Source organism: Suricata suricatta, chromosome 10, assembly GCF_006229205.1.
Source record: "Suricata suricatta isolate VVHF042 chromosome 10, meerkat_22Aug2017_6uvM2_HiC, whole genome shotgun sequence".
Lineage (NCBI taxonomy): Eukaryota > Metazoa > Chordata > Mammalia > Carnivora > Herpestidae > Suricata > Suricata suricatta.
The window spans coordinates 103932387-103946722 of record NC_043709.1 but is presented as its reverse complement, the minus strand read 5'-3'; the positions used below and the strand labels follow the sequence as shown (position 1 = coordinate 103946722).

Sequence of the window (14336 nt, the reverse complement as noted above, 5' to 3'; positions counted from 1 at the left end):
TGAAATCTCCTAAGCTGAGAGCTAGCTGATTTGGGTGCATCCTGCCACTGTTGCAGCTGAGGAAGCAGCCCAGCCTCTCTCTTGTCTGGCTTGGCTGGGGGGTGTGCACCTGGAGCAGGATGTGGTTCTGTGCAAGGAGGTTGGGCAGGTTGGGTCATGGCCTCCAACCCAGCCCTAGGTATGATTGTATTGGGGGTCCTGGGGGGCCGGCTGGGCTGACAGCTAACAGAGTTGGAATGGGTTACCCACTGCAGGGATCCTGTACCCTGGAAGCTCGGGGTTCCAGACTCCTGCTGTGCCACTTCTTCCCTACAGGGGAGGCTACAGGGAGGGTGGGAATAGGGGTACTGCTCAGTGCTCAGCGCTCTGATGGTGTCTGTTTCGCAGCCCTTGCCTCCCCTTGGGCTCTGAAGCTGTTCTCCTTCTACTCCCCTCTGCCTTGGGGCCTCTAAGAGGCCCTACCCCTCTCCAGGCTGTAGGAGATCCTAGAAAGGGTAGGGGCACAGGTGGGGTAAGGTAGGGCAGTAGTCCCTTGAAGTGAGCCCTAAAGTCCAGGCCCCCATATGAGAGGACCAAGTGGTTCTGCTTAGGACAGATCATCTCCTCAGGAGAGTACTGAAGCTCGAGGGCAGAGGGAAGGTGAAGAATCCAGGCCAAGGCAAGTGGAAGCAGGAATATGGTGTTGCTGGGGGTCTGCTGGCTAGCAGGGGGAGCCTGGGAGACCTGGAGGGACCTGGGGCTGGGGTACGTGCCTGCTCAGGGCTCAGGGGCAAGACAGGCTGCCCCAGCATCCTCTGCCTCCAGGCCGGAGAGGTCTGCACTGCAATGACTGCCCCCCCCCCGCTCGTTTAGCCCACACCTGCCAGTTGGCCAGTGGCGCAGCCCCTCGGGAGCCACCTGCCTGTTCCCCAGAGCTAGTGCAGCTCACTCAGCCCTGTCCGCACCAGGAGAGAATGGACCTCTGGACTTCCTGTTACTGTTCCTGTCCTGTGCCTCCTTCAAGGGAGGAGGAGTCTCCGGTTGTTGGATATGTGTCTGCCCCTCCCCAGTCTGGATTCACCTCTCTTCTTTCTTTTTAATCCTTTCCAGGCCAGATCCTCCCTGACAACATCCACACCTTGTCAGCACTCCTGAAAATCCTGTTAGCACGAATGCCCTTTGTTCTAACTCTGGCCTGCTGACTGTCACTGACATGGCCAGTGGCTCCCAAGGCCACCCATCCTACTACTCCTGTTCAGGATGGGAGACCCACAAGGGGTGGCAGAAACCTCAGCGGCAGCAGCTCACATGCCCGCACACCCTCACTCTGCCCTGGGAAGGCTGCATGTCCAAAGAATCTCGCCTAGTTCTCTGGCTCTCCAGACAGGGGAAGAGTCACTTATTTCTTCTATTTTCAAACCACAGCTGCCTCAGATCCTCCCAGTGGGCCTGTTTCCTCAGGCAGGGCGACCCGTGGGCATATGGGGGCCTGCTCATGGGCTGTCACGGGGCTGGGGATGGAGCCCTGGTCCTGCCCCTGGGCCCTACCCTGCCTGCGTATTTTGAAGTCTTTGATGCCCTTAATCTCTGCATTTCTATCACCTGTGTATCTACTTGAAATTCTATTTTCTCTCCTTAAAAGGAGGTTGTGTTCTCCCAGAGGAGAAGGCAGAGGAGGCTCGGGATTTTATAGCTCAGCTGTCAGTTCCACCATGTTCGGGAAAGGAGAAAAAAGAACAAGCTTACTCGGGGAACTTCAGCTGTGAGTGTCAAGATTTTGAGAAGCTGGTGCCACAGGGGCATCTGGATCCGATGAGTTAAAAAATAAACGTCAAGCTTGCAGTTTGAATTCCATGCTGGGTTCACCACCCTCCCCGGTCCCCTCAAGTAGCTCTGTAGTTTCCTAAAGCTCTAGAAGGAGGAGAAGCACATTTCCATGTAGACACAAAAATGTCCTCTAAGGAAACAAATGGCAATGCAGAGAAGCAGCAGACACAGTGGCTACTCTGTGAGGTAGGGTCCAATGTCTATGGTCAGCCTTTCCCTGGCCGCCTCCCAGACAGCCTAGGACGGGCTGTGTTAGGCGATCTCGCCAGCTGGCCCAATCTTGCCCCCAGTCTGCTGACTTTCAGGGAATCAACCTACTCGCTGGTCCTTTTAAAAACTCACACTTGGCTCAGTTTTAAAATATGTGATGGCAGCCGTTTGGAGAAGGCTGCTTCAAGGAGGCTTCAAGGTCACACCCAGTGGCCAATCATAGATTCCTACATCAGGTGTGGCCCAATAAAACTACTGAGTTTATTTTTCTGCTTGCACCCCACTGCAGAAGAGTGAGGATAGCCTAATTTTAATGAACTTCAGCAATTTAGAAAATTTCATGGGTATCTTTTTTGGAGTGGTTGGATATTCAGCCATGCTTTCAGTAACTAATTCCAGCTTACACCTTCTACTGCAGCCTTAAACACTAGCACACGGAGGCCAGTCATTACAGACATTGGATGATTAGTGGGAGGTCATCCTCTGACTTTCTGTTATCCCTCTCTTTCCTCTTTTCTCTGGAGGCCCTTACCATGGTCCTCATGGGTGCCCTGCACAAATTTCCCATGTCAGATTAAGGCTAGAGACTTTAGCCAGTGGAGTCCTCAAAATGCTTAACAGGAAATGGCCCTTGGGTCCAATTCTCTCCTGGTGGCTCATTAGATGGTCAAGATCACAGTGAGTTATCACCCAGAGGAAAGCTCAGGGAGGGAAAAGAACACCATTACACAAACAGCACTTCATGGCTCACACGCGACCAGGCAGGCGAGGCGCAAGACAGACACGACATGGTGGCTACATGCAACGGGAGCGAGGCTGGGCCCCAAGAGACTCCGGGGACTGGGGTGGGAAGTGATAGTGGGAGTGTTAGAGGAAGGTCACAGAAGCTAAGAGCGTGGTCAGGAGGGTTGGTCTTACCATAAAGGGAGAGCATTGGGTATGTTCAGCTGGCTTTAAAGAAAGGCAGATAGAGATAAGCTGTAATGAGTCTCCAACGAAGAGGCCTGGTATTCTGGGTCTTGGCTAACACAGGAGCAACACCGTGGCAGGGGAGGGCAAAAGGAAACAAGTGAAAGAAATACAAAGCATAGGCCAGGCAGGTTCTGGGACATCACCATGAGTGGACTCTGCATAGGTGTGTCTCATGTCTAGTGAGGACCCAAAGGCATTCCCTACTCAGGACCATCTCTGGACACACGTTAAATAATTCACACTCACGGTAAATCAGGTCTTTCAAATGTTGTGGGAGGAAGTTTTGTTTCATTTTTTAAAATGAGCTATGTCTCCTAAGATAACCTTTGAGGCTGTGCACTTTATTCACCTTAGCTTACCCTGGGCATTGCCAGCTGAAGGAGAAAGGCCTTGGTTAGGCCAAGTGCACATTCCTGCCCAAACACACTTGAGCAGAGGAGTTCAAGGGTAATGGCCCTTCAAATTTAGGGGAACACTTAATTTTAGTTATCACTGTGGAGGACCTAAGGAGGTGGTCCTCAACCCCCTCTGTAGTGGAGGCTTGTTCTCAAGCTTAGGTTCAGGTGGGAGATGGTCCTGCTTAGCTCCTAGTCTATAGGTGTAGAGCCTTGGCCATTGGTGTGAAATAATGAGGGTTTTTTTTTTTTTTAACATTTTGAAGCCTTGCACACAATTTGGATATTATTATTAACCCTCAAAAAGGCTATTCTTATGGGTCTGACTGCTGAGTTCATTTTGGGGCAGGAGCTGATGAAATTGGCCATGAGTAATGGTAGGTATCCCATTGCAACCCCCAGTTCCTTGAGCCTGTATCTGGGATGATGACCCTACTCTTTGGGTCTCAGCACAGAGATCTCAGCCCCTAACTGATCCTGACCTTCTGAGCTGTTAACTCTTTCTAGAAGGTCATGACTTTGCTTTTACCCTCCACTTTCAGATGGTTGCTCTTGTGTTTCTGTTTTTAAGGTACAAACAAGGAAACATGTAATGGAATTTTTGAAGGATGGAAATGTGCACAACTAGACATTTACTTGCAGACTGAAAATACTTCTTTGGTAACAGATTTCTCAGCAAATTCCTTTTTCTTCCTATAGCAAATTGGTAAGATGTCCTTTTTTGGGAATGGTGGAGAGGAAGGGTGAGGCAAGGGAAGAAAAGTGAAGGGACACCTCTCTAGTCATTTACAGAGTGCATTCTAGATCTTGCTTTCTGCTTCATTAGGAATACCAGCTTCCAGGTCAGTTGACAGGCCTGGAGGCTGTGGGGTCACTAGAATTTAGCAAGCAGGCTTAGATAGAACATAGAAACAGACACACACACACACACACACACACACACACAGAAGTAATTCCTAGCTGCTTGAGTGCTTGTGTTCCTGTGTTAATGGGTAAAGAGTTCTGTGTTTCTAGAGCTACAATGCGGAAGGGAATGTGAGTCAAACAGAGGTAAATCTACACTACATGTAAGCCCAGGGGATTAGATAGAGGTCCCATAGGAGGCATGGGCCATTGCTCTCTTGGATCCACCCTGAAAACTGCCAAAGCTGTCATTATTTCTAAGAACCCTGGAAAAACAGTTAAGTACCTTCTGGGTCAATCCCATCCTGAACAGGACCGGAATGGAGACAATTTAGAGAACCTATCTGGGTCATCCTGCCCAAATGAATTAACTGCCAGCCATGAAAGATTTTAACCATTTATCTTACTTCTTAAACATTCAGAATCCTACATGTGAGATTTTTAAATGTATTAACTGTGCTTTTCTTTGTTGCTTTTTAGCTTTTCACAGCTTTCATTGAATGAAGATCTCATTGATTTAAATCATATTATACTTCAAGATTTAGTTGTGTGTGTTCTAATCACCTTGATTGTATCTTATTATTTTAATAATATGTATTAACTTAATAATCCTTGTGATGTACCCCTATATTAGCAGTCAAGAGGTCTGAAGGAGCAATAAGGGTAGAAGGGGGAGGAAGGACGGGCTCGCTGGGATTCCTATGTTGGGTCCCCAGCCCAGGCAATGATAACTCTCCTAAGAGCCTCACTTTGGGAGAATCTAAAGACTCACTTTAATCTGGAGATTAATTTTTTTCTTGAGTCTTAAGCTATGCTATTTAAAGGGCACTTTTGACCTGCTGGAACAGTGTTTGTCAGTGTCTCCCATAAGCCTGTCTTATTTGGAGAACTATGTTTATAAGAACTAGGGTCTCAAAAATAACTAAACATTCATATAAAATTGGAAAGCAATCATTGGGTGATTTCTAAGTGGAAAGAATAGGAAAAAGCCTGACATACAGCCCTTGCCCTCATAGAGCTCGTAGTCCACTGACATGCTGCCAATCCCCTTTGGACATTTCCTAGATGATATTGTATAGTCATTCCAGTTTTCAGTACCCTTGCTTGGCTGCAAGTGGAATCCCTTGGTGAGCTAGAAGGGGAGATTGGACCCACTGGGCTTGGACACCTGCACTTCTAGCCCAGAACCATGTTTGTGCTGTTTCCCACTTTCTGTGATTCCCTGGTACACTGGCCTGAAAGGCTACTTAGCATTAGTTCTACTTTTTGGAATAAATTCAGAATTGTTTGGTAGCCTGAAGTACTTATGCTATCTGTCTCTGATCCTTTCCCAGATTTGCTCCCAGTTCCCCTGAGTTAGCTTAGAGTTTCTCCATCTGTGGTCTTCCTGGGGGAGAAAACATGGAAAGAAGACTTATAAGTCAGAGAAGACTCTGGAGACTTATGTCCCATGAGCCTGGAGACCATACCTGTACTAGCCTTCTACAGCGAGCCAACAGAGCTGCTTACCTATTCTGAACATTGTGGCTGAGTTTTCAATGGCATTCTGTCCTGTAATGGTAGGCACTGAGCAGCCAATTATTTCATCTTTGCTTTCTAATGATCTGGTAATTTTCAAGGGTTTTAAAAATATTGGGCAATTAACTTAATTTGTTCATGCAATTGGTAAAAATGAAATAAGGTTATTATTCAATTGGTGAGACAGAGGTGGAACATTTTCATTAAGAGTCCTGGCTAGTGGTTTCAGCTAACAGGCTAAGGGCAAATAGAAAGGAAAACTCAAGTACCTTCTTTAGTGTACTTATGCAGATTACCAGGTTTAGTGTACCTGGCAATGATGATATGAGTGCCACTGGACACCAAATAGGAGATATTTTCTGGAAAACTGTCTTTCTGGATCAATTTCAGGATCAAATTAGAAGTTATTACCTCAGTGGATGAAGTCTTAGTTTTTGGAATGTCCTCCCTGCTCCTTTTCATTAGGGTACCATCTTTAGACCATGTACGGGTAGGAGACTGAAGAGTGAAACTCAGGGTATACCAGAGGCTGGTAAAAAGAGGATTGTTCTGGATGAAGATTTTTCCAAAAAGATGAATGGGAGAATCAGAAGAACGTGTCTCCCAATTGTTAACATTACATAGTTTCTGTGAAGAACTAAAGGTTGTTGAAAAATAGCTCTTAGCCATCTAATAGGGGAATTTTTCTCAACACAGCAATGAGGGGAGGACTCCTAGGGATTAAAGGCTGGGCAGTAGATATCTAGGCTGGAGTACCCAATCAAGCTGTCTTCCAGGATATTTTCTCAAGATCAGGCCATTACAGAATGAAATCTGGCCATTTGCAACACCGTGGATGGAGCCATTACAGAACATTTTGAAGAGATCATAAGCCACGGCTGCACTGTTCTGGACATGCTGACTTTGAAAGGTGCAGATTATCTTCTGATTCTCTCCAGGGAAGGCTGGCTCTTGGCTAAGTCATGAACAGGCCCCACAGAAGAGGAATGCACCATTCCAATTGCTACCATTGAGACAATGGCTATAATATCAGTCACTAAAATTTTACATTCCTCTGAAACATGAGTTAAAAGCAACATCACAGGAGCATCTGAGTCTTTTACTAGCTACCCTGCTACAGAACTGTTGCTTTAAAAAAAAAATTATTAAGTATCTCTTGTCCAGAGCTGAGGGAGTGGATCTAATGTAAGTTCCATTTCAGACAACCTGAAGTTCTGGGGCCAGCTGGCACCCTCCCCACCTCCCAAGCTCTGCTCTCTGCTTGTCTGTTTTCACTGTTTCTAATCTCATCTTAATTTGATCTGCAAGGCAGGATAGCTGGTTCAGTTGTAAGAGTGTCATGGGATGGTGGAAGGCTGAGGGGTTGGGGTTTTGTTGCTGAGACTCTACTTAATCTAAGTTGGGAGGACAGTTATCAGCTTGGTACATGCAGAGATGACTGGGAATGGCAGGAGTCAGGGGCCTCTAGATACATCTGACACCGTCTTCAGTCAGGAGCCAGCAAGTGTAGGTTACGGCAGGAGAGTCTACATTATCCTTTTTATCTCCTCTTTCAACCAGGAACTAAAGTGTGGCCTGTAGATGTGGAGGTGGGAGATGCTGAAAGTTAGAGCCACCAGAGATGGCAGCACGGAAGGGAATTTTAAGGAGGCCAAAGTAAAATATGTTTTCACCTGTAAACCCCTTGAAGTTGAATGAAGAGCTTCTCTGCTAGGGAGATGCAAAGTTTAAGCACAAGTCAACTGGGATATATGGAAGCTGAGGATAGATGTTAATGGCTTTCAGATTTCAAGGGCAAATGAAGGAAATATGGTTTGTTGAAAGCAGTTCTTAAGCAGAATTTTCATTTTGGTCTGTGGAGGAGATCACTGGTCTTTAGAGATGGATCTGCGGAGGAGGGGTGCTAGGAGAAGGAAGACGGGGTAATTACAAGGGAGGCAGAAAAGGGCAGGGAAAAATGAAAGGAAGCCCAAAGATGAGACAGTGGAGAGTGAAAAGAGCAGCCCCCTTCCCCCTTGTCCACCTGTCTACAATGTTGGAAACGTCCTGGCTTGTTTCTGTTTCCCAATGTAAAATGCTAACCAGGAGGAGAAGAGCCCTTCTTGAATCTTTGTGGTTAAAGACACACAGTTGAAATGCCCCTTCAGAACTTCCTTTAAGGGAGTCTTTGGTCCTAAGGGCACTGGTGGAGAGGTACAGAGGAAGGGGCTGCTGGTTCCTGGCTCACTCTTGCTCTTTCGGTCTCTGTGTGCTAGACTGCAGAGGGTGGACAGCTGTGACCTCTATATTATTAGCTGCACAGTGGCTAGCTCATGCAGCTGGAGCAGCTAAAGCCTCAGGAGTCCGTGTGTTATTCACCTGCAGCCTGATGGTTCCCCAGGTGCGATTACCTGCCAATAATTCACTCTAAACAAGACTAATTAAGTTGTCAAGATAGTTTTATCTTCCCCTGGGAAGGACAGTCAATATCCTTCACTCAAATAACAAAAGAAACTCATAAGGAATAAGTGAATGAAATCAGTTTGTCAGTAGTGCTAACAACATCAAAGAATTCTATATGAGAGAGAGAGAGAGAGAGAGAGAGAGAGAGAGAGAGAGAGAGAGAGAGAGAGAGAGAATACAAACCCAAAAGGACAGAGAAAAAGGGAAACAAAAGAAAAGTATAACAGAGAGAAAAGGTGACCTAATATGAAGGGTAAACGGTACAGACTATGCTTTTGGGGGCATTCATGGGCATTTTTGAACACACCTGAGGTATAGATCTCTCATATTCTCCAGTAGCTCATCGAATTTTCTAGGCACCTTTGCTTTGGAAATGTTCTGGCAACCATACCAACAGTAGCTTGCTAGTCTGTGGGAACTAATGTAACAGACACTGGCGAGGCCCAGATGGCTGTCTGGCCAAACCAAGGGGTGTGCTGTGACAGCCTCCTTCCTCTCTTCTATTTTAGGGGAAAGGAGAGGGCTGTGTGTGGACAGAAAGGATGAGAAGGAAGGAAAGGAAAGAAAATTAGAGGAGAAGAGAAAGTGAAGGGGTCTTGGTCAGAAAGCAGAGGGCAAGAGGAGCCTTGATGGGTTATAATTGCCAGAACACTCAGATGGTCCAACACAGACTGAATGAAGAACCTGAACCAGGATTTCCATACAAAAGCAGGTTCTCATGGACTTTTGGAGTCAAGCTGGCAGGACACCTCAAGGCAATAGCTTTGAGAAAACTTGCGTACCAGGCTGCTTTATCAGGTCTGATTTCCTATCACATCTGCCATCATGATGCTCTGTGGTCTACTGCCCGCACAGCAAGCTTCTCCTTGCAGAGGCCTAGGGGCTTTCAAAATAGCTCCTCCATTGCCAACTAGACTGCTGATAGACACACTGATAAATCTCTCAAGGGCTGACTTTATTTCCAAGCAGAGCAGAAAACTGCCTTTGTAGAGCAACTGGAGGATAGATGGCGGGGAATATGTTTTTCACTCAGCATCATGTTCCTCAAAGTCTTTTTTAAAAAATTTTTTAATTTATTTTTGAGAGACAGAGAGAGAGACAGTATGGGCAGGGGAGGGTCAGAGAGAGAGGGAGATACAGAGAGAGAGGGAGATACAGAATCTGAAGCAGGCTCCAGACTCTGAGCTAGCTGTCAGCACAGAGCCTGATGCAGGGCTCGAACCCATGAACCGTGAGATCATGACCTGAGCCGAAACCAGACACTTAACCGACTGAGCCACCCAGGCGCCCCTAGATTTCCAATTTTTAAGTTGAGCATTACTATCTTCTCTAAAGAGAAGGGTAACATTACTTTTTGGAAGGTAGCTTACTGACTCACGACCATCTTAGTATGAATTAGTAAATTGGAAACAGGATACTTTGGTTGCATTAGTTTTGTTCTGGTGTTGGAGGTGGTGCTGTAAGTGAGAAGAAGGCGGAAGGGAGATCCATGAGCAACAGAAGAAGGGATCCAGCAAAGGGAAACAGAGGTGTAGAGAGATGTCAAGGATCAAGTCTGCCTCACCGAGCTTAGTCCTAGACCAGCAATCTTGCAACCTAGACTCCCTGCCATCGTCATAAAGACAATGTCTGGCAATGCCACCAGCTGAGCCCCCTACACAAACACACCTGATTGGGAGTCAGGGGCGAGGTTCTCGGCTGGCTTTGCTAATGAAAAGCTGTGAGAATGAGAACATTGTTTCCTGCCTCTGGTTCTCTGTGTCCTTATCTGCAACACTGGTGTATCCCCAGGCTCTGCTGCACAGCAAATACCCATGTGTGTGGAACATATGGAGATGGGCTTGGGCCAGAAGGTCTGCAAAGTCGTGTCCACTCTAACATTCTTGGATGAATCCATTGCCTTCCCCTCATCACAGCTCTTGAAGGGCATCAGCCTTGTCCTTCTTGTGCCCATTCTGGCCCCTTCTCTGCTATGGTTGGGGGCAGGGAAAGGCAGAACAAGAGGGCTACCTCTTGGAGGCACTGTGGGTTGAAGGCTGGAGAGAGGGTTGAAGCATGTGTGTGGAGCTCTCTGACTCAATCTGGAGGGGGTGGATGTTCCACACTCTCTCTCTCTATGACTCAGGATGACTCCTTTCCCTGTCATTATAGGGCTTGAAACCAGAGCAGGCATCAAACTTGCTTTATTATTTTTATGGGAAGCCAGTAAGGGCCAATTATTTGTCCTGTAAGTCTGTGGTGGGAAGGTACCACTGGCTTCAAGAGCCCGGGCAAGGAAGATTTGGGGCCAGCACGTAGAGGCCCCTGGGAGACATCCCTGGACACTCCTTGCAGTGGAGTCCCAACCCCCAGTCTTGTTGCCATGTTCTCCCTATTGTCCCCCCTCCTCCCATTTCTGTCTCAAGCTGCAAATGTCAAGTGGGCAAGGGTAGTGGGGGCTGCTTTACACTTTGCCCTTTCCTCCTGAGCCCCATTAATCAAGCACATTGGTCAGGAGTATGCAGACCACTATGTCTGAGCATTCTCAGGGCAGCCTGGGATCCCTTGGTCCAGCACTGGCTGCATCAACAGGCACAGAGAACTTGGGTTGGGCAGCTCTCTGTCAGGTTATGGTGCTGGCAATGCACTACATGAGGACCTGTGAGTGGCAGGGGCCCCTGGAGATGCCCATGCACCCTGGCCTGGGGATTTAGCCAATGGGAAGTGCAAGAATCAATTCTTCCATGGAAATGGATTTGAGATTCCAGTCTTGCCATCTGTTAGCCATGTGATTTTGGGAAAACTATTCATCCTGTGTGAGGCTCAGTTTCCTCTTATGGAAAATAAGTGCTCTGAGGAGTTAATCTGACAATGCATAATGTCTTTAACATAGCCTCCCTGACACATGCTCCTCCAAGAGAAGCCATCATTTCCCTCTTCCTCCTACTCTCTTCCTCTTTGTCCCCACCTCACTCCTAATCAGCTAAGATCACAACTAGTGTCATTGTTAATTAACTTGATTTTCCTGCTCTGTTCACTTTTATGTATTATCATTTTGGCGTCTAAACAAATCTTCCAGATTGTCTTCCCTCTGAGCCTCCCCAGAAGGCAAGGCTTTTTCCCCTTCACACAATCTCTGTCCTGCTACTCTCCCAGAAGGTCCCTTTAGGCTTTTCCATGTGACCTCTGCCAAAGTCAAGTGAGCCAATTCCCACAGGCCTGAGAGCTTTCTGAGAGGAGTGCTCCTCTCAAATCTGCAAGGTGATGAAGGGAAATGAAAACATCTCAAAGTATATCAGAAAAAGCCCAGTTCCGAATTGTGCAGGGCTAGATCCATCCGAGACCATCTCAACCTGCCCACCTTATGACCTGCATTCGAGGAAGCTGAGACCCAGAAAATGGGATTAATTGTTCTAAGTTACAGGATTAATAGTGCCAGAGCTGAAAATAGGACCCAGGCTTCTAAATTCAGTCTTTGGGAATGTTTATCCGTACCCACAGTGCAAGGATCCAGGTCCCTCAGCATTTTCTATTGTGGAATAGACTTTAAAATTCAGATTGGAAAAGGGGTTGTTGGGCAAGGCTGTTGTCCCAGCACCCAAGCTGATTCCAGGATGGGATGTTAGGGAGTAGTTTTTGATGCTCCAGGGACCTCCATGAACAATCACAGGGGTTACGTCTTTGGATTTTCCTCCAGAAAATACAATTTCAGACCCAAGAAATAAAGTAGTCCCAGAGGGATGTGCTGTTGCGCTCTGCTCCACAGGGCACACAGAGGAAAGGGCCCAAGATAGAGAAGAAGGTGACTCATCAGGGGGGAGAGGGGCAATGACAGGTGCCTGGGGAGCTCAGCAGAACTAGACAAGGTGGGGACTCATGATCTGCCTCCAGTAATGTCTGGTGTTTGTTCAAGGCATCCACCAGAGAGAACAGAAATTCAAGGGATCTGCCCTCTTCATGCTGGAGGCCCCAGTTCAGTCCTTTCTTTCCCGCTCCTTTCTTTCTCTCTTGTGCTCTTTGCCACTGTCATGGCTTTGAATAGCATCTACTTGCCGAAGACTCCACGTCCTGACCCCAGACCGTTTGCCCAACTGTCTGCCTGACATCTCCACTGACGTCCACATGGAGCTTCCGGCTTCCTCATGCTTCACCTGCTGTCTTTCCCAGCGGATACCAACTCCATCCTCCCACTGCTGAGGCCCAAACCCCGCAGCTGTCCTGGATGCCTGGATGCCTCTTTCTCCCACACCCACATCCAGTCTGTCAGGAGATACTGTTCTATTTTCAAAACTGAGAATCTGACCATTTTTATTTTTACCACTTTTATTGCTACTGCTTTGTCACCAGCACCATCACCTTCCACCTGGGTTACCGTGTTTACCTTCTAAGTGTTATTTGGGCTTCCACTCTCAACTCCTATAGACAGTGAGGTGGTCCTTTGGAAATGTAAGTCAAATTGTGGACAGCGTTTCTCAAAGGCACTAGTGTCTTCCCTTCTTGCTCAGTGTAAAAGTCAAAATCTGGTCCCCTGTCCAATCCTCTCTTTCTTCTCCTTTGTTCAGTCTGAACCAGCCACAGGGGCTGCTCCTCTTGCTGGAAAGCTCCTCACCCAGGTATATGCATGGGTAACTCTGTACCTCCTTCCTGTGTTTGCTTTGTTCGGACATCCCCTCCTCAGTGAAGCCCATCTTATTTAAGATGCCTTCACTGTTCCCCAACACCTCTGATGCCCCTAATTTGGCATAGTTTTTTTCCAAAGTACTTATCATTTGATACACTGTATGATATTCCTATTTTCTGTACTTATGGCTCTGCTCACTTTCTGGTTATTCCCCCAATACTGGAATGCCAGCTCATGAGCAATGGCTTTGTTTGGTCCACTGATGTATTGTAGGTGCCTAAAACACTGCCTGACACACAGAAGGTGAGACCATAGATACAGTGAAGTGAATGAATGATGGCTCCTGGAATTGGTGGAAAACCTATTTCCCAAGAGGGAAGGGTGCCATGGCCCATGTAGTAAAGGCAAGGAGGAAAGAGACAGCATTCATAGGGAGAAGAATATAAATGTAGGGAGTATTTGAGGGCATTTAGGATAAATATGGGATTTGGTGAGGAAAAGTAGAGCTGATCTCTGTTGTTTTAAAAAAGTCAAAGATGATGAGTGACAGGTGAAAAGCCCTCATGGATTCCTTGGAGCTAAAATTGTGGATTCCTGCCAAATAGAACATATGTCTGGGAATGGATGTCTTGTGATGACAGTACAGCTAGAAGGCCTAGAGCAGCATCCAGGGAAACCGCCCTGGGTGCTGTGAACTTCCTCACGCCACGTAGCACCCAGAGCCACAAGCTGCCTGTGATGTGAAGGCAGAACCACGTGGTGGAGGGACCTACTTCTACGACTACACATTGTTGATCGTTAGTTTGTCATCATAGCACTGGCTGCTACCTGAGCTCAGGGTCCTGCCAGGACCGTGCTTGCGGAGGAGGCCTATGGATGCTTGAGTTGTGGGTGGTGCTCAGTTACATGGTGCTTCCTTTCATCTGGCTGCACCTGTCCAGCATGTTCAGAGTCTAAGCATATCCAGGAAATAAGGGCCCCTGCAGTGTCTGTGGGTAGTAAGTTATACTTAGATATAACTGGTTGGAGACTAGGCCATGCCAGCTCTTCCAGTAGGGGTTTTGGAAAAAATGTCATTTACTTGGGTGCCATCGTCTCTCCCACTCAGCGGTGCTTTACAGTTACATAGAATTTTAAAATAGATGCTCTTATTTCAGCCTCAAAACACACTGCAGTAAATATCATCATTGTCCTTTGACAGATGAGGAAACTAAGTCTTTGGGCATTTTGGTAACTTCTACAGGAAGAGCTTTTGACTTCATGTCTGGCCCTGTCTTCCTCTCCCACACTGACTTCGGGCTTTGGGTGGTGTTACATTTATTTATTCTCTTTGTTCTGATGCCATTAATTGTGTGGTGTGGGCACCTGGACACTTCCTCGTGCTCTCCTTTATACACACTGTCCCTGTTTGATCCCCAGATAACCCTTCAGTATGACTTTTAACAAATTCCTCAATCTGGAGGAGTGAGAAGATTCTCAGTGCAGGGTGA

At 47.1% G+C, this 14336-nt stretch overlaps 1 protein-coding gene across 1 annotated transcript in view; it reads right to left on the bottom strand.

The window, feature by feature from the left end:
* Window positions 1-14336, bottom strand: part of CACNA1C (calcium voltage-gated channel subunit alpha1 C) — a 721004-nt gene that overhangs the window by 46572 nt on the left and 660096 nt on the right. The window contains exon 32 of the mRNA XM_029953179.1: window positions 2935-2967. Within this exon, the coding sequence (XP_029809039.1) occupies window positions 2935-2967 (33 nt within the window). The remainder of the gene's footprint in view (window positions 1-2934; window positions 2968-14336) is intronic.